General features: G+C 40.7%; 4 protein-coding genes across 5 annotated transcripts; 3 read left to right on the forward strand and 1 right to left on the reverse strand.

The window, feature by feature from the left end:
- The first annotated feature begins 412 nt into the window (after positions 1 to 412).
- rpf1 (ribosome production factor 1 homolog) lies at positions 413 to 3,945 on the forward strand. Its single transcript, XM_040184483.2, has 9 exons — positions 413 to 746; positions 1,067 to 1,123; positions 1,251 to 1,331; positions 1,424 to 1,519; positions 1,682 to 1,835; positions 2,144 to 2,226; positions 2,467 to 2,648; positions 2,933 to 3,059; positions 3,321 to 3,945. Exons 1-9 carry the CDS (start codon positions 510 to 512, stop codon positions 3,360 to 3,362), a joined length of 1,059 nt encoding a protein of 352 aa, XP_040040417.1. The 5' UTR covers positions 413 to 509; the 3' UTR covers positions 3,363 to 3,945.
- Positions 3,946 to 5,651: 1,706 nt separating this feature from the next.
- On the forward strand, positions 5,652 to 11,032 carry spata1 (spermatogenesis associated 1). Its single transcript, XM_040184464.2, has 11 exons — positions 5,652 to 5,827; positions 5,917 to 6,023; positions 6,380 to 6,497; positions 6,723 to 6,776; positions 7,161 to 7,579; positions 7,668 to 7,728; positions 7,859 to 7,940; positions 8,010 to 8,135; positions 8,310 to 8,485; positions 8,596 to 8,694; positions 10,039 to 11,032. Exons 1-11 carry the CDS (start codon positions 5,768 to 5,770, stop codon positions 10,159 to 10,161), a joined length of 1,425 nt encoding a protein of 474 aa, XP_040040398.2. The 5' UTR covers positions 5,652 to 5,767; the 3' UTR covers positions 10,162 to 11,032.
- On the reverse strand, positions 10,785 to 15,828 carry ctbs (chitobiase, di-N-acetyl-). The gene is made up of 7 exons (XM_040184477.2): positions 15,551 to 15,828; positions 14,332 to 14,470; positions 13,825 to 14,033; positions 13,421 to 13,592; positions 13,231 to 13,328; positions 11,873 to 12,034; positions 10,785 to 11,319 (listed from the first exon to the last, which is right to left on the reverse strand). Exons 1-7 carry the CDS (start codon positions 15,680 to 15,682, stop codon positions 11,131 to 11,133), a joined length of 1,101 nt encoding a protein of 366 aa, XP_040040411.2. The 5' UTR covers positions 15,683 to 15,828; the 3' UTR covers positions 10,785 to 11,130.
- Positions 15,829 to 18,101: 2,273 nt separating this feature from the next.
- Positions 18,102 to 27,306, forward strand: LOC100190880 (vitellogenin-2). Of its 2 annotated transcripts, XM_078108361.1 has the most exons (34): positions 18,102 to 18,210; positions 18,426 to 18,446; positions 18,566 to 18,717; positions 18,836 to 19,087; positions 19,164 to 19,325; positions 19,417 to 19,565; positions 19,667 to 19,817; positions 19,905 to 20,062; positions 20,141 to 20,306; positions 20,398 to 20,523; positions 20,673 to 20,888; positions 20,979 to 21,196; positions 21,290 to 21,387; positions 21,483 to 21,607; positions 21,876 to 21,977; positions 22,103 to 22,222; positions 22,325 to 22,511; positions 22,597 to 22,690; positions 22,806 to 22,991; positions 23,074 to 23,218; positions 23,292 to 23,493; positions 23,893 to 24,272; positions 24,354 to 24,398; positions 24,478 to 24,546; positions 24,642 to 24,848; positions 24,934 to 25,076; positions 25,362 to 25,500; positions 25,606 to 25,735; positions 25,824 to 26,007; positions 26,105 to 26,193; positions 26,292 to 26,386; positions 26,484 to 26,649; positions 26,780 to 26,941; positions 27,043 to 27,306. In XM_078108361.1, the coding sequence occupies exons 1-34, from the start codon at positions 18,171 to 18,173 to the stop codon at positions 27,153 to 27,155; spliced, it is 4,992 nt and encodes a 1,663-aa protein (XP_077964487.1). In that variant the 5' UTR covers positions 18,102 to 18,170; the 3' UTR covers positions 27,156 to 27,306. The 2 variants fall into 2 exon arrangements, with proteins under 2 accessions (XP_077964487.1, XP_077964486.1); XM_078108360.1 differs by having other exon boundaries at positions 19,667 to 20,062.

The raw sequence follows: 27,306 nt of genomic DNA on the forward strand, positions 1-27,306 counted from the left end.
ATACAAGTATTAAGGGTTAAGCTGTGCAGAGAAACCTCCCCACTCAAACAGATGAATGCATACTTTTCTTACATGCATCTATCTGCACAGTGACGATTCAAACATAACGGAGAAGTGACAGACATTGTTGAGTGGACGGGGACCTTGACAATCATACTTGAATGTACTGATCATGGATCACAGGATTATTTCTAGTAAAATATATTAAATATGTTAAATGGAACTATTATTATACTACTCCTCCTACTACTACTACTACTACTACAACTACTACTACTACTACTACTACTATTTCTATTAAACATTGAAAATTATCCTGAAAGTGTGGCCAGTTGTTGTTAGTTCCCACTCCTCACCGCCAGGTGTCCCCTCACCTTTATTCTCGACCACCATAACCGGGTCACTTCCGGTTCCTGTTGCGAGCAGGCGAACCGGAAGTTAGCTACAAACACACACACACACACACACACACACACGTGGAAACTATTTTGCCAAACAGACAGCCCAAGATGGACATCCAAGAGGTCCCCGTTAGTCAGAACAACACAAGTAAGAAAAAGAAGAACAAGAAGCCAAATAATAAGCGCGTGAGTCCGGCGGCAAACGAAGGAGTCGAGACGAAGGAGGACGTCAAGATGGAGAAGAGCGAGGAAACTGCCTTCCCCCCCGCCTTCAGTGCGTCCGAAATCAAGAACAAACAGCGAAGACACTTCATGTTCATGAAATACAAGCAGGAAAAAAGCAAGGTGAAGAGCTACTGTACGTTAACGTCCAGGTTGTGAGGCGTTTGCTCACTCCGCCACGTTGATGTTACTTTAAAGCTCCAGTTAAAGTGCTCACAGTTAATGATCAAAATATACATTTAATGCGTCGTTTTAGTCCTGCAAATAACGATTTAAAAATGAAAATAATTTAATATAAATACTCCATAAAACATTATAGGACAGTACGTGTTCTAGAGTTCTCAATGTCTGACGTTTACACCTTTCTACGTTAAAGATCGTTTAAGTTACATCACAATCCTGGCTTGTCGGTGTTTATATTTTTTTCTGCCTTCATATTTCAGCTGAAGCTGATGCTGAAGAAGAAGAAGAAAAAAGAACGGGCAGCTTTAGGTGACAAGGTAAGTTTTGTTATACTGTGTCTCATCCCGAATGTTGTCAAAGACTAACGTTTTTAAAGTGACCCTTTTAGTTGGTACACATTTATTCTGCACATTCATGTTTTATTTCATTCTGTCCCTCGCGAAGGCGCCGCCGAAAGAGATCCCGAAGACGATAGAGAACCAGAGGGTGTACGACGAGACCACAGTGGATCCAGAAGATGAAGAGGTCTTTACCAAGTTCGGTCGAGCTTGTTGGAACCGCCTCAGGTTATAATGAATGGATTTGCATTGACGTGTGTTTTTTTTTCTCGTGTACAGATTGCATTTGACGAGGCAACTGATGAGTTTTCTGCCTATTTCAACGGCTTGACAAACCCCAAAGTGCTCATCACGACATCAGACCGACCAAGAGGGGTAAGTGGCTGTTTAGTGGAGTTTGCATCTTGGCACAGTGTAGTAGTTAACGTTTTTAAGCTGTTACATTTATTAGCATATTTAACATCTGTGTAATTTATATTTTGCATATACTTCATACATTTCTGAAAGCTTAATAGCTCTGTGATGAATGTCTTTCAGAGGACCGTGAGGTTTTGTGAGCAGTTGGCCACAGTGGTCCCAGACGCCCATGTGTACTACAGAAGAGGTTTGGCCCTGAAGAAGGTCATTCCTCAGTGCGTCGCCAGAAACTTCACCTACCTGATGGTCATCAATGAGGATCGCAAAGTTCCCAGTATCCTCTGCCATCTGTGTGAGGGGGTTGGAGGATGGTGCTCAATGCTCTGTATACTGTTTTATGTTATTCTATATTTGTGATGTTGCTGCCTTTTGAATGGGGAATGTGTTTAGTTGTATACAAGGCCGTTTTGATTTGATGACCTTTGACTCTCACCAAGTTCAGAGACAACTTTCATGATGAAAACTAAGATATTAATATACAATAAGTATTTACATGATTGGAATGACTCCCTAGCAGACGTTGACATGGTGAGCTAGTTCTCCAGGCCCAACCTCGTTCATTACCCTTAACCCGACTTTCAGATGGTTTGGTTCTCTGTCATCTTCCTGATGGACCGACTGCACACTTCAAGATCAGCAGTGTTCGATTACGCAAGGAGATGAAGGCCAGTTGATTTCTATTCCCTGATTCTGTTTGGATTAAGAGATTTTTGTAATTCAATGAAAATATGAATGGTTTATATTTGATTTCATTCAAACTATGTGCATCTTGTGTTTTTAAGAAAACAATGTTCATAATGAAAATGAGCCTCCTTACTCAAAAGTAAAACTTTTAACGGTTTAGGTAGGTACAGGAGCTGTTTATTATTATTATTATTATTATTTTTTTTTTTTTATCGTTGCAGAGACGGGGTAAAGATCCTACTTTACACTCTCCAGAGGTTATCCTCAACAACTTCACCACGCGTCTGGGTCACAGCATCGGCCGCATGTTTGCTGCCCTCTTTCCACAAGACCCTCAGTTTGTGGGTCGACAGGTCGCCACCTTCCACAACCAGAGAGACTTTGTCTTTTTCAGGTTTCACCGGTGGGTATTTCAACTGAATTCTGGCCTGCGTGGTATTATATCCACGTCACTCATCTATAGCAAATTGTAAATTGGCTTGTTTGAGGAAATTGCACTTTCTTGTTTCTTGTTCTCCTGAGTTTGTACCCTATGGTTGATTGCACTTATTGTACGTCGCTTTGGATAAAAGCGTCCGCTAAATGACATGTAAAGTAATGTAATATATCCCTTATCTCTCAGAAGCGCTTCACCGCCATTGATCTTGAATATAGTTTGTATATAAATGCATACTCTGATCTCTCAAGGTACATTTTCAAGAATGAGAAGAAAGTTGGTATTCAGGAGCTGGGACCTCGCTTCACCCTCAAACTGCGCTCTCTTCAGAAAGGCACCTTTGACTCAAAGTTTGGGGAGTACGAGTGGGTCCTGAAGGTGAGTCTCTCAATGCCAGACCTTTTTCTTTTTTTGAGAAGAGATGTGGTGGTGGAACCAATGGAATCAACATCTCGATTGTCATTTTCTCTTTGGCATGCTGCTTACGGGTCATTGATGTTTGCCTACATTTTCTGCCAGGATATCGTATAGTCATACAAATTTTGTTGCACTTGGAAAACTGTCAAAGTGCTTTTTAACGGCAATTGAGAATAGGAATAATGTCCGTTAAGCTAAAAGAGGAATTTCTTCTGTTTCCAGCGCCATGAGATGGATGCCTGCAGACGAAAGTTCCAACTTTAAATGCAAAACAACAATCAGCATTTGTGATCAGGCGAGGACATATGAGTGGACATCCAGATTCTTGGTGAACGACGAGTTACAACCTGTCCTTTCAACTAATCTTGACGACAACATGGATTACTGGACTTTATCATCACATCGATGTAGATTCAAACTCCCCCTGAAAACGGCTTCTTCTCCCACGTGGGGGACACGGGCCTGTAGCTCATCCTAAGGACTTTATTCTGTCTGTTGGATGTGAGAGACCATGGAGGAGTCAGAAAGACTACAGGAACCCCACTAACCTCAATACAAGTGTATGTCACAGATGTACTGGCGTGTGTGCAGTTCCTTTTAATGTATCTCTATAAACTGTATGAATGTGGCTCAAAATGAATCACGGTCATGATCATAACCTGACATGCTGCTCAATGTTAGAAGAAGTGACTTAATTATGACCATGTCTGGAAACGGTTACATGGTTCATATTATGTCTACAGTGCAGCATATTTGTATTTGATGGGAGTTTGAAAATAATTATGGATGCAACGAACACATTTCAAAATTGACTAATTTTAATAAAATGCATTGCTGCAGATTTAAATTGTGGAAATGGCATTTATTCTAAATCAGGAATGAAAAATGTACCATTCAGAAGTGGGTTACTAAGCTAGTAGGCTAAGACTAATATTGTGCCCCGTAAGCACCAATAAATATTTCTAAGATTACACAAAGGGCAAAGAAAACAAACAAGAAGTTACACGTCACCAAATTGACTGAAGCTCTACTGAGGATGTTACAGTTCCAACGAGGCATCAAAGGGTCCAAAACTTCCAGAAAGGTTTCTGCTTTAGTCATTCGACTCTAAAGTAACTGAAGTCATCTCCAAATTGCAACAACTTCAATTTAGTGTTTATCCTGCGTCATCAATTTGATAATAGTTGAGTATTAACAATCCAAATCTAGGTTAGGGTTATGTTATCATAAAGCATTCCAGGGAAATACAATATTTGTTAATTCCTTTCATGTAGTGCAAGCATACAGAAATTCCCATGTATTCGTACCTTAAAATTGTACTTGGGTAAAGTACATTTCCACCACTGTTTGCATAAGAGTTGAGGGACAATGAAATTCCACAATGTCCAAATATTTGCAAATACTTCATCAAAGAAGTCCGTTTTTCTGGTGGTGTGCCATAAAACCCTTTGGTTTCTGGATTGCAGTATTTATAGACTCCTGCATTTGGCCAGGGTTGCCAGTAGGTGGCGCCAAGACAATCAGTTGATAGAAGCATGCTCATGCATAAATCCCAAATCCTTATTACATTACATTTAGCGGACGCTTTCATCCAAAGCGACTTACATTGCATTTTTAACCTGTGGTTTTACATTTTGCCCGGGGAGCAATTAGGGTTTGGGTGTCTTGCTCAGGGACATTCAAAATATATTAAATTAAATAAAAATTCAAATATACATTAGAATAAATGTCTTCGAAAAAAGTGAAAATATATAATTTCATATATTATGAAGTAAAAATGTCATGGAAGAAGACGTTGAAATATATGCGGTCAAAACATTTTATCGAAAAAAATGTCGTGTAAATAAAAGTAAAAAAATATTAAATCAAAACATGTTGCAGAAAAGGAATGTTGAGTGTAGAGTGTTTTTTGCTGCCACGGCATGTGGCCACAATTTTCCCACAGTTAGTCAAAGCTGCTTCAATCCTAAACTTATTCCAAAATTGTCTTTAATTAGACATATGTACATTATTCTTATCTAACTGTTAATATTTGGAACTGTTGGACCGTTCAATATATTCTCACCGTTATGATTACAAAATAAAATATAAGGACCGAATGAAATTAACCAGAATAAATCTCTTGAAAGAGTTGGTCTTTTGTACGTCCCATCACGTTACATATACATCCCAAATGTTGTGCAGCTAGCTGTAACCCAGTATTGTTGCCTATCAAAAGGGGGCGCCAGTGAGACAATTCTTCCTCAACGCTAGAATTTTTGCAAAAATATCCTCAAATGCCAATTTCACAACCTTGCTACTATCCAAAGGACTTTGTTTTCATAAGGAATAATATCACTAAAAAACATTAGATGAACAATAAATCCTCCTTTCCGTCTGCGTCGGTGCTCGTGCACTAATTAAACTGAATCTGCCTGCATTAGCGGATGCAACTTTAAGAACAACGCCAGGTGACAACAAACTGGATGTGCTGCTTTCTCTCTGCAGTGTTTTGTCATCATCGGCACCAGAGCAACCGGCGCTGGCACTCTCATAAAAGAAATTCCAGTCTGTGTTTGAATGCACCAAATTGTTACCAAGCAGTTGACGCCTTCACACCCCAATAAACGAGGCTTTCTGCGAACAAACAAACCTCCTAGTGTGGTTCTCTGCTACTCCTCTGACCGGTGATGGAGCTGTCTTGTGAGTCAATGAGACATCCTGAGGACGGAAGACCGGCCAGTTGCAAGGTACTGTACGCTTAGAAAATCAAAGCAGGGGAGGTAATGATGCAAATATGCAAACTGAAGTGTGTTGACCGTTTTTTATATGTGTTCAGTTTGTGGAGCTCCATGTGCTGTACGTACCAGAGGACCAGTGGAATGTGAAGCTCAATAAAGTCCCCGCTGACGCCATAGAGAGCTTTATATCTGCCGGCTTCATAAGGTAAAGAAAAAGCTGTTATCAGCAGCCTACTTCTGTCACACAAGTAGAAAGTTATATTATTTATTTATCGATTGAAACCAAAAAGTTACTATCTCAAGATGTTTTTGTAGCACATGTGCAGCATGTTTCATTGTAAATGTTTCATTCGTAATATGTCATATTTCCTCAATAGCATAATAGGATTTTTCTATTTAAACGTGAATTCTTGAAAGCAGAAAGTTTTATTTTCCTCAGATTTACTTAGACAGTGTTTAGACCCAGATTTCTGATAGTTTTATAGATGGTTTTTAGATGCAAAGGAAGTGTGGAAACATAATTAGTGTTGAGCTATCTCAAAACTCCTTTTCACTACTCAGGGTTTATCCCGACATCACCCTGAAAACGCTGAGGAGCGAGTTGGTGGCTGTTCTCGGCACTGAGAGGCAAATCGAAAAATGCTCCTTCCTCAAATGTGTCGGCCGCAGTTTGGCTCTGGTGAGTGCAGCTGCCTTTTGTTGTGCTTTTCTAAAGCCGGTTCAGTTTTTAAACGAGCAGACAGTGGAGAGAAACAACACAGACAGTTTGATTTCCAAGTTCACTATTCAAGCTGTGTGTGTGTGTGTGTGTGTGTCTGTGTGTGTGCGCGTAAACGAGAGGGAACTGAGTACACAGTTTTTACTGCTAAGCCTCTCACAACAAAGAAATCCTTTTCTGCTGCAGGTCAAGAGCAAACAGGAGAAGTATCTGAAAGTGAAAACATTCGCGCCACCATATGTATGTACAATCCATATTTGCTATTTTGTTCTTTGGAATCAGAAACAGAATTGCAAAACAATACTACGTTTTGTTATTATAATTAATAGTACTTCAGGTTTTCAATATAACCAAAATGTCTGAAAAGCAGAAGCAGGTCTAATCACAGGAAGACGATTTCAAACGTATTTTATTGCCATGTCTATTAAAGTAAAAGCTCTTCACTTGTGTGACTGTAACTATATGGCTTTGAATTTGTATTTATTATGCCATCAACGCTGCTAATGTCTCCTTAAATTTTGGTATGAACTTAATAAATTTTGTATAGCGTTGTAGCGCCTATGTATTATCTTCATAATGTACCAGTTAAGGCCCAGTAATCTTAACGTGGACACCTGTCAGCAGGCCCCACAGCCGGAACTTTACCTGCTGCCCAGTGTGGAGATCGACTGCAGCGTTTGCACCAATTCGCTCACCCCAGACACCAGCAGCAGCTCCCCAGACCTCCAGACCAGTTACCAGCCACCTGGAACAAAAGAGGCCATTAAATTCCCCCTCATCCCCCAGTGTTCCCATCAGCCACCTCCCACTCCGGGCCTGGAAGAGGAGGAGGAGGAGGAGGAGGAGGAGGAAGAAGATGAGGACCCAAGCTATAGTTCTTCAGAGGCAGAGGGAGAAAATGAAGAGGAAGGTCTCTCTTCCAACAAGTCAGAGTGGGCAGAGCAAGAATGTCGCCCGAGGAAGCCTCATAATCAAAAGGCAAAGCTGCTTGTTTCACAGAAGACTCTGGAGGACAGAGACTCCGGCTTCTCACTCACAGACGGGTACACTGCAGCATAATGGAGCGGAGTACTTGCACCCTGCTGTGAGCACTCGTACTACTTAGCTTCTTAACAGTGTGTCTTTTTGCAGGCTCGGCAAATCAAAAGATTTACATGCATTGAAGTCCTTAAGGACTAAACCAACAAATAAGGTAATGTATAACATTTGGTGTGGACCAATTTCTGACAACACTTTACAAAGACAAAACCTATGAGAATGTTTGCTGTTAAAAGATCAGTCCGTTCAAAGCAGACTGTCCACAATGTCTTGTTTCTTTTAAGGTTGGATTGTCTCGATGTGTTGGGCCCACCTCTCCACCTCCGGGTCGAAAAACAACCGTCCGTCCCGTCTTTCAGACGACCAGTAAGCCGTCACCGCATAGCAAGGATTCAATTCATTCTGTGACCCTGCTAACACGTTTGTTGCTGTTAGGGGAGGAACTGATGGAGGAAATCAAGCTGGTGAGGGAGGAGAGAAAGGAACGGGAGTGGACGAGGCAGGAGTTGCTGAGAAAGGGGAAAGATCTGTTGGCTCAAAACAGACATCGCAGGAACCAAGGTGAGCAATCGAACACTGTTTGAATACTGTTGGTTGCTGATACAGAGTTGTAGAATAACGTCTCTTTTAATTGCAGTTGACACTTAAGACATAAAATAAATGCATGTCTATATTTTTGAAAAGGTCAAGTTTGTCATAAGTAACGCGACCCACGCCTTTCTCATCGATGTAAAGCACGTGACAGTTGGAAGAAAAAATACTTTGAGACCAAGAAGGCCACAGCACCATTGGAGGAAAATCTGAGAAGTTTACGGCGAGAGTTGGAGACATTTTACAACAAACTCTTACACCAGCTCCAGGCCAGAGATAACAGGGGGAAGCCAAGACGATCGGGAAGCTCTCACATGAAGGTAAAACAGAATTCACCTTGGCTTTAATGCATAATGTCTTTTAAAAAGGTAGTACGAGTTTGAAATATTCACAAATTTCAAAAGGCCGATTGAAACCTCCTGAGTTGCAGAATGAGCTCATCATTCAGATCATGACAGAGAGCCATGAGATTGACAACCTGAAGAGGAAGGTAGAGGATGCCAAGATGAAGCTGGTAACGGAGATAAAGGTAACAGATTGTCAATCAATCTCTATAAATGTTTCTATAATCTTTGAAAAAAAAGTAGATGAGTAGAACGTAGGAAGTTGATAACTCGTTGGTCAGGAGGCATGAAAATGGTTAGTAATCTACAATAAAAATTGGCATATTTTAACAGTAAAAATAATTTAATAATTACAATGATTGGCCTCCAACTTTGATCACGCTTTCAATTTGGTGACCTTAACGTTGACCTGGACAAATTGAAACGGGGACGTCAGATATGCACAATCGGGCTTCCAACTTTGACCACGCCATTACATCCCATTTGCTATTCAACTGGCTACTTTAGGCTGCAGTGGACAATACAGGTGGCCTATCAATTGTTGTGAAAATCTGATTTAATAGCTAGCTACTGTTGTTGTGTTTAAAGGATGATTGACTGAAGGACAACAAACTCAAACTGTCAGTATTTAAATTAATAGACATGCTATACAGCCAATCACGTATTCACCAACACCATGGTATAATCCCAGATTATGGATGGCTCACGGGATATTATTCCTTCCACCTCGGAGATGTAGTACAAAGTTCCTTAAAATAGAAAGGCTCGAGTAAACTAAAAATGTAGGGGTGTAACGATTCATTCACTGAATCGATTAATCGATTTATATTCCTGCGATCCAACTGAATCGATCTGTGCTCCGCAAATTGGCGGCATTCCAGACGACATATATCGATTACAAATCGATTGAAATGGTACATAATCGATTGTATCGATACTTGGAAACTGCACATTGGATTTAAGTACAAAAATCAGCAGATAACTCCAGCTCTGCAGACACCTCAGGCCTCGCCAGCACCAAACTCAACATCACAGTAACAATTGGCAAGTTTATCGGTAAAGACATGCGACCCTACAATGTAGTTGAAAATCTGGGGTTCTGTGAATTGATCCAAACATTGTGTAATTATTGTGTAATGTTTACATTGAAAATGGCACTTGATTCACATAAAAGGTTAATACATTTGCCATTAATTGTTTGCTTGTTTATAATATCCATAATTAATTTAAACCTGATTTCCTTACAAGAAACAACAGGGATCTCAGAAATTTTGCCTGCACTGTCCAGTAAAGTTACTGAATCGATTTCAAGTCACTGAATCAAATCAAATTGTTCTAAATTAACCCAGATCGTCCATGAATCAAATCGGCAACCATGAATCGCGATTCGAATTCAATCGTTAAAATGAATTGTTACACCCCTATAAAAAGAGTTTCATCTTGAGTTTCATCTTTTTTCCTGTATGTGGGTAATAATCACATTAGATATGCTGGTGCGTTTTATTAACAAGTTATTTTTCACTGTGAAGCTGAGGAAACAGGCTGCCACAGAGCTGAAGGCCCTGAAGGTTGAGCTGGCCCAGAAGAAGAGTCAGTCCTCTCATCCCGTTCCCTTGTCCTCTCTGGGTTTTGGAAAGACCACACGGGATTGACCGCAAGTTCATACTATCTCCATTTAATTCAGAACGTACGCGCTTTGAATATAACTCCTTTGTTGGGAGACCAGTTGATGTTAATTTGTTATGCTGCAGTTAAGTAATTTTGTGCATTTACTTTTCCTGTTTATTCGTTAATATGAAGTTGATTTTTTTTTCAAAATGGTATTTTAGAATAAAGAAAATGAATGTCGTTAAAAAAAAGTGTGCCATTAAAAATTAAAAAAAAAAACTATACAATGTCTGACAGCCCCCTTGGTTGAGTGCTGTGATTTTGTTCCCCCGGTGAGAGTAATAAAAGGCACCGCACAGTCCTTTAATAGTCTGTCCTAAAAGCAACTTAATAGTATCAAGACAATTTTTTTTTTATTTGAGATGTGTCCAATATATGTGGCTAAAGATATTTTTATTAAATTGTTCAAAGGAAACCTGGGTTCATCAAGTCATTATATCTCCATTTGTCTCATTTATGAAAATTCAACAATTGTCAACAGCAAGGTTCATAACCTTCTGTATTCAGACTATTTAAGTTATTACTAAAGACAAATACAGCAAAACACATTCTTTTATAAAAAAGGTATTCTTAATCTCGGATCACGGAAGAGCCCAAAACTAAAATGTTTAAACGGTTATTTCACTTTAATAACAAATAGAAAAACAGAATATCAGAAAATGTTTAATTTATGAAAAGCCTTAAAGTGCAAAGATCTCAGTTAACGCAATATTTGTCATAACAAATACTGTCCAAATCACATTAAAGAGATTGTTTTTCTCATTTTTTCCAGAATCAGTTATTTCTGTTTAAACAGCGGAATGTCTGAGACGTGAATACATTCAACGACAACAGCAATATCATCCACAAAAGAGCGAAGCTGCACCTTATTACTGCTACAAAGGGATGTGTTGATTAAGCAACACATATGAGGGGTGATGTACATTTCTGCAGAAGTGTCAAGTGAACCCCAGCTAGCTTCCCAGGAGCGCATTCCACATCCCTGCAGTCTGCTGCTTGGCAACCAGTTCATCACTGTAGTCCAAGATGTTGCCATTCCACATGCCAATGCCGCGCAAACCTTTAGATTTCACAGACTGCGCCTTGGGACAGATGCTCTGTGGATCATCGTACCAAACCTGATGGATCTGTCCTTTCTGGTCCTGAGGGGAGAAAAAATAAAATTACATTTGACCTGAATGATTCCCTAAGAGCCTTTCCATACATTTAAGACCTCATTGCTACTTTGAGTTTATAAACAGTTACATTGGGGACAGTCTTTTCCTTATGTTCATTTGAAAACTCAATTAATCTTGAGTTTGTTGACTACTTCATCAATGAATCATAAATGACATGGAAACAGACCAAGAGAATGAACCGATTGACCGACCCAATGTAAGTCTTATTGGAAAGAGCAATATCAGTTATACACCTATGAGTGCGGTACTTTGATAAACAGGATGACAACTTTGAGAAAGTAGGAGGTTTTTGGAGTCATCAAAACTTCGCTTCCGAAAAGGATTTATCACAGTATAATAAAACGTATCGGGTTTTATTTTTGTTGTATCCATTTTATGGCTGTGTCCAATGGGTGAAGAGTCAGTCTGGTAGCCTGAGGAGAGGCCGACACTCTGGATAAAACTGACTCAATGAACTTTACCTCAATTGTTGAGCTTTAAAAGATAATTTAAACCATATAATACAAAGACAATGTACCTTGTAATTGAAGTAAGGAGCTTGCTGCTTGTCGTCCCAGAGCCTGCCGGAAAATGAGTCGTTCACCTGCTTCATTATCCACTTGTACGTTTTCTGTTGTCCTGCTGCATCACTACAGGGGGCTCCACGGAAAGGAACTTTGATTATGAAACACACTCCGTCCTGGTATGGAAAAAGGCATGATTATGTACTGCAACAAACAAAATAAATATAATAAATAATAGAGATGATAGCAATAGCAAGAAATGGAAAATAAGTATTTGGTCAATAACAAAAGTACATCAATACTTTGTTATATACCCTTTGTTGGCAATGACAGAGGTCAAAAGTCTTCACAAGGTTGTCACACACAGTTGCTGGTATTTTGGCCCATTCCTCCATGCAGATCTCCTCTAGAGCAGTGATGTTTTGGGGCTGTCGATGGGAAATGACGAACTCTCAACTCCCTCCAAAGATTTCTATGGGGTTGAGAGCTGGTGACTGGCTAGGCCACTACAGGACCTCGAAGTGCTTCTTACGAAGCCACTCCTTCGTTGGCCGGGCGGTGTGTTTGGGGTCATTGTCATGCTGAAAGACCCAGCCACGTTTCATCTTCAATGCCCTTGCTGATGGAAGGAGGTTTTCACTCAAAATCTCACGATACATGGCCCCATTCATTCTTTCCTTTACACAGATCAGTCGTCCTGGTCCCTTTGCAGAAAAACAGCCCCAAAGCATGATGTTTCCAACCCCCAGCAGGTCATTCACTAGGTCCCCCCGTGTGGTTCTGGGATTTTTGCTCACCGTTCTTGTGATTATATTGACCTCACGGGGTGAGATCTTGCGTGGAGCCCCGGCTCGAGGGAGATTATCAGTGGTCTTGTAGGTCTTCCAGTTTCTTATAATTGCTCCCACAGTTGATTTCTTCACACCAAGCTGTTTACCTATTGCAGATTCAGTCTTCCCAGCCTGGTGCAGGTCTGCAATTTTGTTTCTGGTGTCCTTTGCCAGCTCTTCCTGGCCATAGTGGAGTTTGGACAGGTGTCTTTTATACTGATAACTAAGTTCAAACCGGTGCCATTAATACAGGTAACGAGTGGAGGACAGAAGAGCCTCTTAAAGTTACAGGTCTGTGAGAGCCAGACATTTTGCTTGTAGGTGACCAAATACTTATTTTCCACAATAATTTACCAATAAATTCATGTGATTTTCTGGATTTTTTTCTTTCTCATAGTTGACGTGTACCTATGATGAAAATTACAGGCCGCTCCAATCTTTTTAAGTGGGAGAACTTGCACAATTGGTGGCTGACTAAATAAATACTTTTTTGCCCCACTGTGTGTGTAATTATATATAACATACATACAAGCACATCTTACCTGGGAAAAGTTAAGGCACGGATAGTCATAGCCATACCACGGCACCCCCATGACCAGCTTCTTGGGATCAATATTAAGACTCAAAAACTGGTCATAACCTTAAAAGAATAACAGGCATTCCATAAGTTGGTGCTGAACAGGTCTGCATTGACAAAAAAAATGATCGTGATGCGCTACCTGGGCAACAAACCATTCAATGTTTGAGAGAGTGGGGCATTTGCCGTTGCAATACAGTCCCCCGTGATCTGGCTCTGTTCATCGTAGGACATCACAAACAGCAGGTCACAGGATTCAGCAATGCGAACGTAATCGTAGCAGCGCTTGTCGATACAGTTTGGGGACCAGGCAACGTCAAATGAGACCTTGAGATCAGGGATAATATCAATAAAACGGGAGAGCACAGGACAGTTAGGGAAGGCTCACAGTACTTCAATCATTAATTTTCTTGCACGCTTTATTCCCATTTAGGGGGATGGAAAACCTAAACTACCTCCCAGGTTTTAGAGTTTAAGAGTAAAAAAAACAAGAAAAACAAGAAAGAAATCTGATAATCAAAACTACACTTTGGAGAACCGTGTCAAAAACAGCTTTCACCTGGGAGCCCGGGATGGCGCTGTGGAAGGCGTCAGTGGTCTCTTTGACCAGGTCTGTTAAAGCATGGTACTCCGGGGAACCCTCCTCCACGGCTTGCTCGATGTCAATGTTGATTCCATCCATAAATTGACTCTTGGCCAAGTCTACCTTTCCGGTTATCCACGCCGTCCTGTTATTTGGGTCCACAATGTAGGGGAGGTGAACGTCGCCTTTTCCAACCAACAAGGAAATGGAGGGGCGGAGATGGTAATGGGGTTGATGCATGTTGACGGCAGGAGCGAACAGTGAAAGAAAAATGTATTAAATGCAATGAATCGATTCTAGATTGAAGCTCTGTGCCAATAACACTCCCTGGATGGATGAACACAACAAATCTCAATGACAGGGGATGTCATGTCATATTGATGTAGATGGATTGTTTAGGCCTTGACCTAAAGTAAGAAAAATGGACCATACTCTACAGTTGCTAAAAAGAATACCATTCCACAGAGGAAGTGGTTATCTTACCTTTCAGTACAATCCGTGCTCCTTTGGAGTGCGCATAACACATGAGATCAGTGTCATACTTTCCAAATGTCGCCACAGTCGTCACCATGCTCCAGTTGTACGACTTCCATGTCTTTCCGCCCACGTCAAACACAAAAACCTTGATACACAGAAGTTGATTTCACATAGTCCGTTAATATCAGTTACTCCTTGTCCTACCACAAAAAATGGCATCCTGATAACTATCTGACTATTATAAACAAAGTACAGGTGAAGATGGTTGCTGCAAAATAACTTTTTTACTATCAAAATCGATTTTTATTTTATGTTAATTAATAATTTAGTTTGGTCTGTAAAATGTCAACCACAAGCTGACTGATTTCTAAAAAAAAATAGTTTCATATGGACTAAAAAGTATTAAAAATAAGATTGATGTTAAGCGGTTTGGTTAAAACTGGCTTTCGATGAAGTTGATCAATAAATGTTCATTCTTCTAATGAGGTGTGTCAAAAACTACTTTGGAAAAAGAAGCAATGTAAAGTAAATGTTCAGGTAATGTCAATTTAATGATTTAACACCAGCAAACACTGAACAAGAATTATTTTGACTTTAAGCTTAATGTCAGCGTGCCAATAAAATCTGAGTTACAGTGGACAATATCATTGTTAGTAGTCGAGCCCATTTCCGTCAAGTCAAATTGGAGAAGGGTCCATTACAAGTGTGTCAACTAATCAGATATTAGATATTGAGGATTGTTCAGTTAGAGAAGGGCTCAATAGCAGGTCACGTGTGTCCAAAAAAGGAAGCCTTTTCATTCATCGCATGGCCGTAAAACAAACACTGACTTCACTGATAAAGAGGAACAACAAAATAAATAATAAAAGTGATAATAGAAATCTGAGCAAATATTACTTGTTGCCATGCAGCAAACACATTGAACAGAAAACCCGAAAAATACTTTTAATTTTTAAACATGTTTCGACAGCGAGCAATTTGTAGTTTCGAAGAAAGTGCCACTTTAATGCCCACGTCAACCATATGACCTAATCGCGAACTGAGGATTGTAAAATTGATTCATTGTCTCCCTTGTGCGTGTTGTAGGAGTTTAGATATTAAAGTAGCTCATGAATCGGTGAACCTTTGCAAAGGGCAATGAGCCTGGTAGTCGCGTGCTGCAGGTTCGCGTTGCGCAACACCACGTCGTGATAGTTTGCGGTGATTCAACGAGACGTGACGTTACCTCAAAGTCTCTCTGCGCGCGGATCTGTTGACAGAGCTCGGGTTCCTCGCACGGGCACGCGGCAGCGCCGCACACCGCGATTATCGACGGCAAAAACAGGAGACAGCGCGACGTTAAAGTGCCAGGAAGCATTTTGAACCGAGTGACGTCTGTGCGGTCAGACTGCAAGCAGCGAACGCGTCACGTGGGCCGAGCAGTGCCTCTGCTACGGAGGCTGACGTGGCTCAATCTTCATCCATTTCAAGCACAAGGCCAGGGGCCTCATTTATAAAACCTTGCGTAGGATTTGCGCCAGAAGTGGCGTACGGATGAAACATAGGACGTGCGTACGCACAGAAATATTCAGACTTATAAAACCGTGCGCACGCACGTCCTACGCAGTTTTCCCTTAATAAATCACAATCACTTCTAAATGCAGCGCAGCGTTTTGCGGCTTCATGTCACGCCCATAGTTGCCCATATATAGTCTGTGGAACCCCCACAAATTAATATTCATCGATCGCGAAATCATGGCACTGAGAGGAAAACGAAGAAACGTAACTTCACTCAGTGTGAAGTCGAAATCATCATTGGCAAGGTGGAAAGGAGAAGTGAAATGATGAGAGACTGGCGGCAATGATTGGGGACAGGGTCTTGGCCAACACAGCCATCGGCGTCAGGGGGTCGAGGCACGTTTGGAAGCTGTGCAACATTATGTAGCACAGCACGATTTTGCACACATTTTCAGGAGTAAACAGTAACCTCCCTCCAGTGCAGTCGAGGCAGCGCCATCTGCCCTTAAACAGGCCGATGATGCGCTGCACTACAGCGCCAATACTTCCATGTGCCACATCTTCTAAGAGCGCAAGATCAGCCATCTCGCGTCATTACGCATTGTGATGGCATCATGCCATTTTATTACCGTCCATTTGATTGCATCTGACAAGCAACAGCAGTGTTTTGAGGATGAATTGCATAACATGCCAATATTATTGCAGAACATATTTCCCTTTTCCCTTTTTGAAAATGTGTTAATTTGTATTTCTGTTTGTTTTACGCTGCAGATCGATCAAACAGGTGTTATTTATGAGAGGCAGTATTGGCATTTCTTTTACAACAGTCTAGTTTTACACACTTTCACACACGTTTGCGTGTTTCTTGCATTTTCCGACGGTTCTCATTTCACCCGTTTTTGTGCGTACGCATGGGTCCGAGCTTGCGTCAAGTTTGCTTTTTATAAATACCAATTATTGCGTAGAGAGCGGCGTACGCCTTCCTTTGTGCGTACGCAACGTTTATAAATGAGGCCTCAGATCATTTGTACCCAAACGCGCACCAAAACGCAGAGAGATTCTTTTCGATCAGCTGCCGTTCATGAATCGAACGTGTGTGCCTAATTGAAGGGAAAGGGAACAGTTGAAAATGTCACTTTCAGACCGAAGTCGAAAACGATACATTTTGTTTTAGACTTTTAGACTTGTCAGCAACAGTCTCTTTCTCCAGAACTATACGCGCGAACGTTAGGGAACTCCCCAAATAACTATTTTTGAAAAGCTAAATGTCTGTTAGCCGTGTATATGATTTTAACAAAAGAAAACGGCATTAGGCTACATTATGAATATAGAGCCCAACCTGCTTTCATCCATCCACGATTTTGTCTTTGTCTTTTGGCTTGAAATTTGGAGCCCCCGACAAACTAACATCTGTCTGTGAGAACATCTAATTTATCTAATAAATATGCATATTCAAACAAAATAGGTCATTAATTATAACTGAAACAGGAGAGGACAGACTCACAGTGCTATTTTCCTCAATGACCGAGTCCTGTTGGATACGCTTGGATTGTTGTGGCAATGGTAAACTTTCTGTGTAATATGTGTAAAAGTAAACTGTTCAGACTTTATTGCAGAAAAAGGGTATTGAAAGCTAAAACACTCACTTCAGCCACAATTTTGTTTTCCACAAAGTGATTTTGTAACACAATGTGGCTTAAGTAAACAGATATTGGATTGTTGTTTGCAGAGTGAACAATTTCTCGATCAAGCTGACAAAAACGTGATAAAATCTCAGGTCATGACACACTGACATTTTAATGAAAAATTTGAATGGTGACATGTTTATGCAACAGTAACCGTTCCATAATTGTTTTTTATCATGTCTTATTTGGGAAGTTTTTTTTGATAATGAAAGTATTTTTAGTCATTGGATAATTCACAACTGAAGGTTTTAAACTGAAAGGTTTTATCTTTGTTGTTGATTAATGAGTGACACAAAAATACATACATAAATAACATGTTAAGATTTGTATTGTTAGTTAAGAAATGTAAGGGATATATATATATATATATAAATGTGTTAACTGTAATAAAAATTAAGATTTCCTTTAATTCTCTCAAAACGGTTATGCCGGGAGAGAGAGCAAAACTATAGATTTTGGACATCAGGCTGCCAGGATGTCAGGTTAGGACAACTTGCCTGACATTTTTCATTCGTGTCATACTCTGTTTGTCTGGTCTGTATAGTCAGGGCAAGGTAACATCAACGACAATGAAAGCTGATACATAGTTAATGATTAATTTTGAGCGGCAAAACCTGGCTTTAAAAGGAGACCTCTCCCTGTAGAACGTCACATCCAAAAACCATGAGGGTGATTTTGCTGGCCCTCACGGTAGCCCTTGCGGGTGAGTTTTTCTTTATGTATTTAAAACTATCAACTGAAAGATGAATTAAATTTTTAAACAAAAAACTACTTCAGCACTTGCTGCAATGCTGTTTATACACAACCAATGATGGAGCAGAAAAATAAACATACGGTTCTTCAGGTTTACAAACTGTCTTTCCAGATAAATACAATTGGCCAAAATAACTATTAATAACCAATATTTCTGTGTTGCAGCGTGTCACCAAACCTATTTGGGTAAGTTGTTATTCTTTTACGTTATCAATATATGGTGCATGGATATAAAAGGTTTCTCAGTTTAAAAATTGAACTGAAATGGATATTTCACTACTGTGCTTTCTTCTCTATTATTTCAGCTCCCCAGTTTGCTGATGGAAAGACCTATGTCTACAAATATGAGGCATTTGTTATGGGCGGCCTACCCGAGGAGGGTCTGGCACGGAGCGGAGTGAAACTACTCAGCAAAGTTTGGATCAGTGCAGAGGCGGAAAACAGCTACACGCTGAAGGTAAGGACCATTTAAATTTTTTAGCTTATTTATGAGTGATATCAAATTAACTGTAATGAAAAAGTGATTTATAAACAATCATGTGTTATATTTACTCAAAGTGTCATGTTCCTTGCAGCTTGAGGAGCCTGAAATCTTGGAGTACAGTGGCCTCTGGCCCAAAGATGATTTCTCCCCAGCTACCAAGATAACTTCTGCCCTGGCTGCTCAGCTCACGACACCCATCAAGTTTGAATATTCCAACGGTGTTGTTGGAAAAGTATTCGCTCCAGCTGGTGTCTCTGAAACTGTGCTGAATATCTACAGAGGAGTCCTTAACATCTTCCAGCTGAACATCAAGAAGACTCAAAATGTCTATGAGCTGCAAGAGGTACAAATAACTCATTTTCATTCATTTCCACTCACAAACTGCCACAATACTGACAAACTGTTTTTATGTCAACTAGCCTGGAACACAAGGTGTGTGCAAGACCCACTATCTCCTCAGTGAGGACGCAAAGGATGAGCTTATCCTGTTGACCAAGTCTAAGGACCTGAACAAATGCCAGAAGAGAATCATGAAGGACATTGGTTTGACTTACACGGAAAGATGTGTTCAGTGTGAGGCTGTAAGTGCAATTCCCCTCTCGGCTCATAACCTCTAATACAGTTTACTTCTTGACACCTCTGATGTGGTGATATTGTGTCTTCTCATTGCAGAGAGGAAACAACCTGAAGGCAGCCGCTGCTTCTAACTACGTCATCAAGGAAACAGCCACCGGTGCTCTGCTCTTGAATGCATCGGGTATTGAGATCATCCAGTTTTCCCCTCTCAACATCATGAACGGTGCTGCTCAGATGGAGGCTAGGTAAGTAGTTTAAATAAAAAAGAAGAGGGCAATACCAGTGTTATCAGCACTATACTCAAAGTGTCACTGTGCAGATTGATAGAATTTATGTTCATTTGCAGGCAAAACCTGACCTTCCTGGAGATTAAGGAAACCCGATCGGCCCCTTACAGTGCTGAATATGTTCACCGTGGATCAGTACAGTACGAGTTCGGCAACGAGCTTCTTCAGACACCCATCCAGCTGCTGAGGATCAGCAATGTTGAGGCTCAGGTACTTTATAAAATGATCGCCCAGATTTTCTTTTTAATTCATCTTGAAGAGACAAACTCTAGGCTAAGAAACATTTTATCCTGGCAGGTTGTTGAGATCCTGAACCACCTGGTGACCTTCAATGTGGATAAGGTCCACGAAGATGCCCCTCTGAAGTTCCTTGAGCTCATCCAGCTACTGCGTGTGGCGAGACTTGAGAGTATCGAGGCCATCTGGAATCAGTTCAAAGCTAAAGCCGATCACAGGTAATTGTGACTTTTAAGAGCCATAAAAAAAAAAGTTCCATTGATAATGCAATTATATATGATATTTATTTTCCCCAGGCACTGGATCCTGAATGTTATCCCAGCCATTGGTACTTCTGCTGCTCTGAGGTTCATAAAGGAGAAGTTCCTCGCTGGCGAGCTGACTGTTGCAGAATCTACTCACGCACTGATATCATCTATTCACATGGTGACAGCTGACCTCGAGGCCATCACGCTGATACAGGCAAGTTAGCGTCATTGTTTCATTTTTATTTCAAGGTTGTAAAATTGGGATGGATTATCATCAATTCACAATTTCTTTTACCCCTTTTCAGAGCATGTTTTCGGAAAAAAAGATCCAAGAAAACCCAATTCTGCGTGAGGTTGTCATGCTGGGATACGGCACCCTGGTTTCTAAATACTGTGTAGAGAACCCAGCCTGCCCCGCTGAGCTTGTGAGGGTATGTATCATTTATTGCGAGGGATTATATATATATATATATATATATATATATATATATATATATATATATATATATATATACATATATTACATTCAGTTATAGCATCTAAGACGTGTTACATGAATGTTTTCATGTCCCTTCCACAGCCCATCCACGAACTGGCTGTCCAGGCTAACAAGAACGACATTGAGGGACTCATTATGGCTCTGAAAGTACTGGGAAATGCTGGACATCCTTCCAGCCTGAAGCCAATCACAAAGTTCCTGCCTGGCATTGGAAGTGCTGCTGCTGATCTGCCACTCAGAGCTCACATTGAGGCTGTTCAGGCCATGAGGAACATTGCTAAGAGGGAGCCCAAGATGGTGAGACTACATGGTCATATTCCTTGTATTACGAAGGATGAACGGATAGATTCAAGGACATTTTATTTACAACAAATCTTTGTCAATCAGATCCAGGATATGGCTCTTCAGCTGTTCATGGACAAGGCTCTCCACTCAGAAGTCCGTATGGCTGCTGCTATTGTGTTGTTTGAGACCAAGCTGCCCATGGGACTGGTGATTACTCTTGCCAATAACCTCTTGACTGAGAAAAGCCTGCAGGTTTCTAGCTTTGTCTACTCTTACATGAAGTCCATGACCAGAAACACTTCACCTGACTTGGCCTCTGTGTAAGAATCATCAAATCTTGTTTTTTTCTTCCTTTTTGCAATTTGAACATGTTAGCATCAATAACCACTTATGTTATAATGTGCTACTTTCAGTGCTTCTGCCTGCAATGTTGCTCTGAGGATCCTCAGTCCCAAGTTCGACAGACTCAGCTATCGCTTCAGCAGATCTCTCTATGTTGATACCTACAACGGTAAGAGCATGATAGGATAGAGAGATTTTAGGATTAAAATATGTTGTTATTTATGTATATGTATAAAACGCTAACCCTTGTATTTTGCTGTGCAGACCCCTGGATGATGGGAGCTGCTGCCAGCGCCTTCTATATTAACGATGCTGCAACTGTTTTGCCAAGATCCATTGTGGCCAAAGCTCGTACCTACCTGGCAGGAGCTTATGCCGATGTTGTTGAGGTAATCATGTCTGACATAGCAAGCTTAAACACTGAGAGGCTTTTATTTTTACATATATATAGATTTATTTATTATATATCGGCCATCTTCCGTCCATTGTTTTACCCTTCTGCACAAAATACTGCGTAAAATTATAATAGCAAAAAGGGAAATTAACTGGCGATTAATGTATCCTTCAATAAATCAAGCTGCATTAATATTGTTTTGTAAACCTTTCACATAGGAATCATTTAAAAAGTACTTACCATCAAATGCGGGTCTTTTTCAGCTTGGAGTAAGAACCGAGGGAATGCAGGAGGCCTTGCTGAAAATCAAGGAGGTTCCTGAGAATGCTGACAGGATGACCAAGATGAGACAAGTGATGAAAGCTGTAAGTTTTGGAGGACCACTCTGAAGTTAAAAATATTACCAATCTTCAAGGATTATGTGATCGAAGCACATTTTCATTTCCAAAAGTTGAATGCAGTGTTCTAAACTCTTTTCTTCTTCGCACAGCTTTCTGAGTGGAGGGCTACTCCTTCCAGCCAGCCCCTGGCCTCCGTTTACGTGAAGGTCTTTGGACAGGAAGTTGCCTTCGCCAATGTTGACAAGGACGTTTTCAATCAGCTTATTCAGGTACACCATTATCCTTTACAGCTTTACTTGAAGTGACTGCTAAGTAATACATGTAATGTGCACCAAATATTTGATGTCTTATAAGAGATCATGTGCTTAAAGCTTGCCAGTGGACCAGCAATGAAAAGCTATGGCAGAGAGTCTTTGGATGCTCTGCTGGCGGGTGTCACATTGCACTACGCTAAACCGCTGCTGTTGTCTGAAGTCCGTCGCATCATTCCCACCAGCGTTGGTCTGCCCATGGAGCTCAGTTTATATACTACTGCTGTGGCTGCTGCATCTGCTGAATGTAAGTCGTATTTGTGTAGTTTAAATGTCCCTGATTTTACTAAATTCCAAACTATTAAAACCAATGCCCAAAATGTTTTTCACAGTCAAAGCAACCGTGTCACCCTCACTGCCTGCTGACTATCAAGTTGCCCAGCTCCTGAAGTCTGACATAAGCATGAGGACTACCATTAGCCCCAGGTAATACAATTGTAGCTTCAAAATATACTCAGGTTCTTCTCATCAGCTTAACTATCAAAAGGAAATTTATTTGAATAGAATACCCTTAAACATTGATGTGCTCTGTCCTTTGCAGTGTTTCCACACATGTGTATGCAGTTATGGGAGTGAACACTGCTTTCCTCCAGGCTGTTCTGATGTCAAGAGCCAAAGTTCACACACTTCTTCCTGCAAAATTAGAAGCAAGACTCGACATGATTAAGGGCAACTTCAAGCTTCAGCTCCTTCCTCTTAAGGGTGTCAGTAAAATTGCATCCGCACGGTATGTACTGGTCATCAGGTAACATTAATTAACTAGTTTTTTTGACATTTTAGTAGCCTCAAATTATTTTATCCTCCAACAGTGTTGAGACTTTTGCCATTGCAAGAAATGTGGAAGACCTCGCTGCTGCCAAAATCACACCAATGGTTCCATCTGCAGTTGAAGTGTCAAGGGGGACCTTTTCCTCAAAGATGTCAAGGGTGGCTTCCTCTGTGGCTAGTAGCACCGTGAGTTTGATTCACTGAACACCTTTTTTCCCTTTTTCAAATTCATGTTATGACCTCTATTGTTGTTTTACAGTCAGCATCATCTGAAATCCTTGGGGGTAACGCTCAAAGCACACTGAGGTCCAGGGCCATCCAGAAGAGAATGTGTGCTGAAAGCCTTACCTTCGGTATCAAGGCGTGCTCTCAGCTTGAATCTCGCAACGCCACCTTCATCAAAGACTGCCCCCTCTACAGCATGATTGGAGAACACAGCTTCTTGGTTGAGATTTCACCAGGTAAGTCAACGGATGATGTTGTAGTTTCCCTTTACCAACCTTCTAGAAGCGGCTTTAGACGACTTGTAGCATATAGACATATGGGTTTGTCTTAATCAAAATTGTGGTGACTGACTTGGCTTGTCATGAAATCGCTTCTGTAGTTAATCAACAACAAATCAAGGTTGTTCGAAAAACGCATTCAATGAAGGACAGAACCCTTTACAACATTCAAAGGCAAACGCAATCAAATACGCAAAACGTTAAATTAGTTGGTGTGCCTCTCGCCAAAATTTCCCAAACCCAACACTAATTAAAAGGTGCAATATTGCTAGGCTTAGTTGCACAAACCCAAAGGAAAAAAGTATGTACGTAATATTTTTATTAATTGCTCAAATCTGCTCATTTGATCCATTGCAGCTGCCGGACCAGCCGTCGAGAGGATTGAAATTGAGATTCAGGTTGGAGAACAAGCAGCAGAGAAGATCATCAAAGTGATTAACATGAGTGAGGAAGACGAACTTCTGGGGGACAAGAACATACTGATGAAACTCAAGAAAATCCTGGCACCTGGTCATAAGAACAGAACATCATCTTCTTCCAGCTCCAGCAGCGCTAAAACTTCCAGCTCTCGCTCAAGCAAATCCTCCTCTGCGTCATCCAAGTCTTCCTCCAGCTCCTCTTCTAGCCGCAGGAGCAAGGTGTCCTCTTCCAGCAGCAGTTCTTCCAACTCCTCCAGTTCCTCCAGCTCCTCCAGCTCCTCCAGCTCCTCCAGCTCCAGGATCACCTACAGGACCAAGGTGATTCAACTTTACCTCTAAAATACAAACTAAAACCCAAATGTACATGAAATAATCTCATAATCTAATTTCCTATTGCAGCAACAACTAAACGCAATGAACTTCACCAAGGACCACATCCACCAGGTAATCATCAGATTGATGACACAGGCACTTTGTTCATGACATGTTCAGCAGGCTAAATGTATGGTTTCTTTTTTTGCAGCATGCCGATTCCAGGGAACGTGCCAACGGAAAAAGCAGTGCTCACAGCTTTGAGAACATCTACAATAGGGTAAGTCATAAGACCAAGACATTTACAGACTTTTGTGATTGGTGGAAAATCAATATAAAATGTCATCTTTATCAATTTCTGCTTTTTCCTTAAAGGCCAAGTACCTTTCTTATACCCTCAATCCTGCTGTGACCATTCTCATACGTGCTGTGAGAGCTGACGACCAGGTTCAGGGATACCAGGTCGCAGCTTATGTTGACAGAGCTAATGAGAGACTGCAGATCGTCTTCGCTAGTCTGGAACAGAATAACCACTGGAGAATCTGTGCCGATGGTGTGAAGCTGAGCGACCACAAATTAATGGTAAAAAATTGGATTTGGTGATGTAACGTTGGTTAAAAATCTATCTGGTACTTGAGATTTTAATTTTGATCGAAATGTATGGCAGGCTAAACTTGCCTGGGGCCTTGAGTGCAAAGAATACTCGACTGAGATCACAGCTGAGACTGGCCGTATCGGAGAAGACGCTGCAGTCCGCATGAAGATTACCTGGGAAAAACTTCCAGAGAGCATGAAACGCTTCGCAAAAAGGTAAATTGTTGTGATTTCAGCGATTTTCATTTCACGCGGAATGTTTTGCTATAAAAACTACTGGAAAAAAAGAAATTCATTACGAAATACTCTATGTACTACATATACGTATGTATACCTACCTATGTGTACCTACGTATACTATATTGAAAATTCAAAATTTGTATCACTACTATAATATATTTCCTTTGGCATTATTTAATTTAGTTTTTCTGATATACGTGTTTACCACACATTTGGTTTTTAATTTAAAATAACCTTAATTAACCCTTTTTGCAATGCTAGGCTCTCTGACTTCCTTTCCCGCTACACAACGAGATTTGGAATAACCCAGGCGAAGGTCCAAAATGTTCGCAATGAGATCAAACTGTCTCTGGCTGCTGCTTCTGAGAAGACCCTCAATGTTGTTCTGAAGACACCAAAGGTACGGTTTGATTGCCCATTATTTACACACAATGTCTGCATCACACTTTGTCACAGAGTTGGCTAATACACTCTTCATAACCATTTTCATTTTTCGGTATTACAGAGGACATTTTACAAACTTAGAATTCCTATCCCTATTTCTCTGCCAATCGGTGACGCTGCCGCTGAGTTGAAACCATACGAGAACAACTTGGCCGCCAAGTTCATCTACATGATCACCAAGGCTAATGCAGGTGAAAACATTTGAAGGCATAGGTATTATGAAATAGTCTCAGCAATCAAGTAAATAGATAGCTTACTGATCATTTCCTCCCATTTCAGCTGAGTGTTCCATGGTCAAAGATACGCTGACCACATTCAACAAGAGGGAACACAGGATCGAGATGCCCCACTCTTGCTTCCAGGTCATGGCTCAGGATTGCACCGAAGAACTCAAATTCATTGTTCTGCTTAAGAGGGATCAATCAAAGAAAGAGAACTGGATCTACGTCAAGATCGACAACGTGTAAGAACAAGTATTTCTAAGTAAATTGTAGGAACAAACTAAACAAAACAAATCAATAAAAAAAAAACATACATGTATTTCTATTGTTTTCCAACAGTGAAGTGGAACTGTACCCCAAGGACGGTGCTATTAAGGCCAAGGTTAACGGTGTAGAACTCAGCAAACTGCCTTATGATCAACCCGAAGGTTCTTTATTCTATTAATTCAATTTATTTTGTCATGCTCAAATTTTTCAAATTGCTGAAACTGAAAACTTACATATTTAAAATCTTCATTCATTTTAGGAAAATTCAATATCAAAAAGAGCTCTGAGGGCATCTCTGTCTTTGCTCCCCGTTTTGGTCTCCAGGAGGTCTACTTTGATCTGGCATCAGTGAAGGTGATTGCAGAAATCCAAAAGCTATCTTTAAGATTTAGGTGTTTTCACATCCAAGCTGTTAATGGGTCAAAGACTGAATTGTTTGAGGTTTTTCCAGGTTCAAATTGTGGACTGGATGAGAAGTAAGACTTGTGGACTCTGTGGAACGGCTGACGGCGAAATCAGAAAGGAGTTCGAGACACCCAACAAACGCCAGACCGAGAACGCAGTCAGCTTTGCTCATAGCTGGGTTCTGCCTGGAAAAAGCTGCCGTGACGCCTCTGGTAATACAAAACTTGCTTCAACATTTGCCATTGGAAGAATATAAAATGAATAATATCAATAAACTACTTTAAAAGATTGCTGCTGTAGGCAGATATATGTATAATTAAAATCAATTTCCCCCCTTTTCAGAGTGTTACATGAATCTTGAATCTGTGAAGCTTGAGAAGCAGGTGGTCATCCATGGCCAACAGTCCAAATGCTACTCTGTTGAGCCTGTGCTGCGCTGCTTGCCCGGCTGCGTGGCAGTGAGGACAACCACCGTCAATGTTGCCTACCACTGCGTGCCCGCTGGTGAGTCAGCAAAAAACATGCACAAACAAAAGGAAATGATTCGTATATAATATGTTATATTAAGCCATACTTAATTGCTTTACTCCCTCCATTTTTTGCAGCATCTAACCTGAACCGCTCTGAGGGTCTAAGCAGTATCTTCGAGAAGAGCGCCGACATTAGAGAAACAGCCGAAGCCCACGTGGCCTGCCGTTGCAGCGCTCAATGCGCATAATCTCACAGACTTCAGTCCGATGACATTATTCCATTTTTGTTTCTGATTACCTTGTTCAACTGTTCATTTAAAGATTGAAAAACCATCTCTCTTGTAAATTATTTACAATGCCAGTTACAAAATGTCAATAAAGCAAAATGAAAATCACTCA

The sequence above is a fragment of the Gasterosteus aculeatus genome, chromosome 8 (genome assembly GCF_964276395.1).
Source record: "Gasterosteus aculeatus chromosome 8, fGasAcu3.hap1.1, whole genome shotgun sequence".
NCBI lineage: Eukaryota > Metazoa > Chordata > Actinopteri > Perciformes > Gasterosteidae > Gasterosteus > Gasterosteus aculeatus.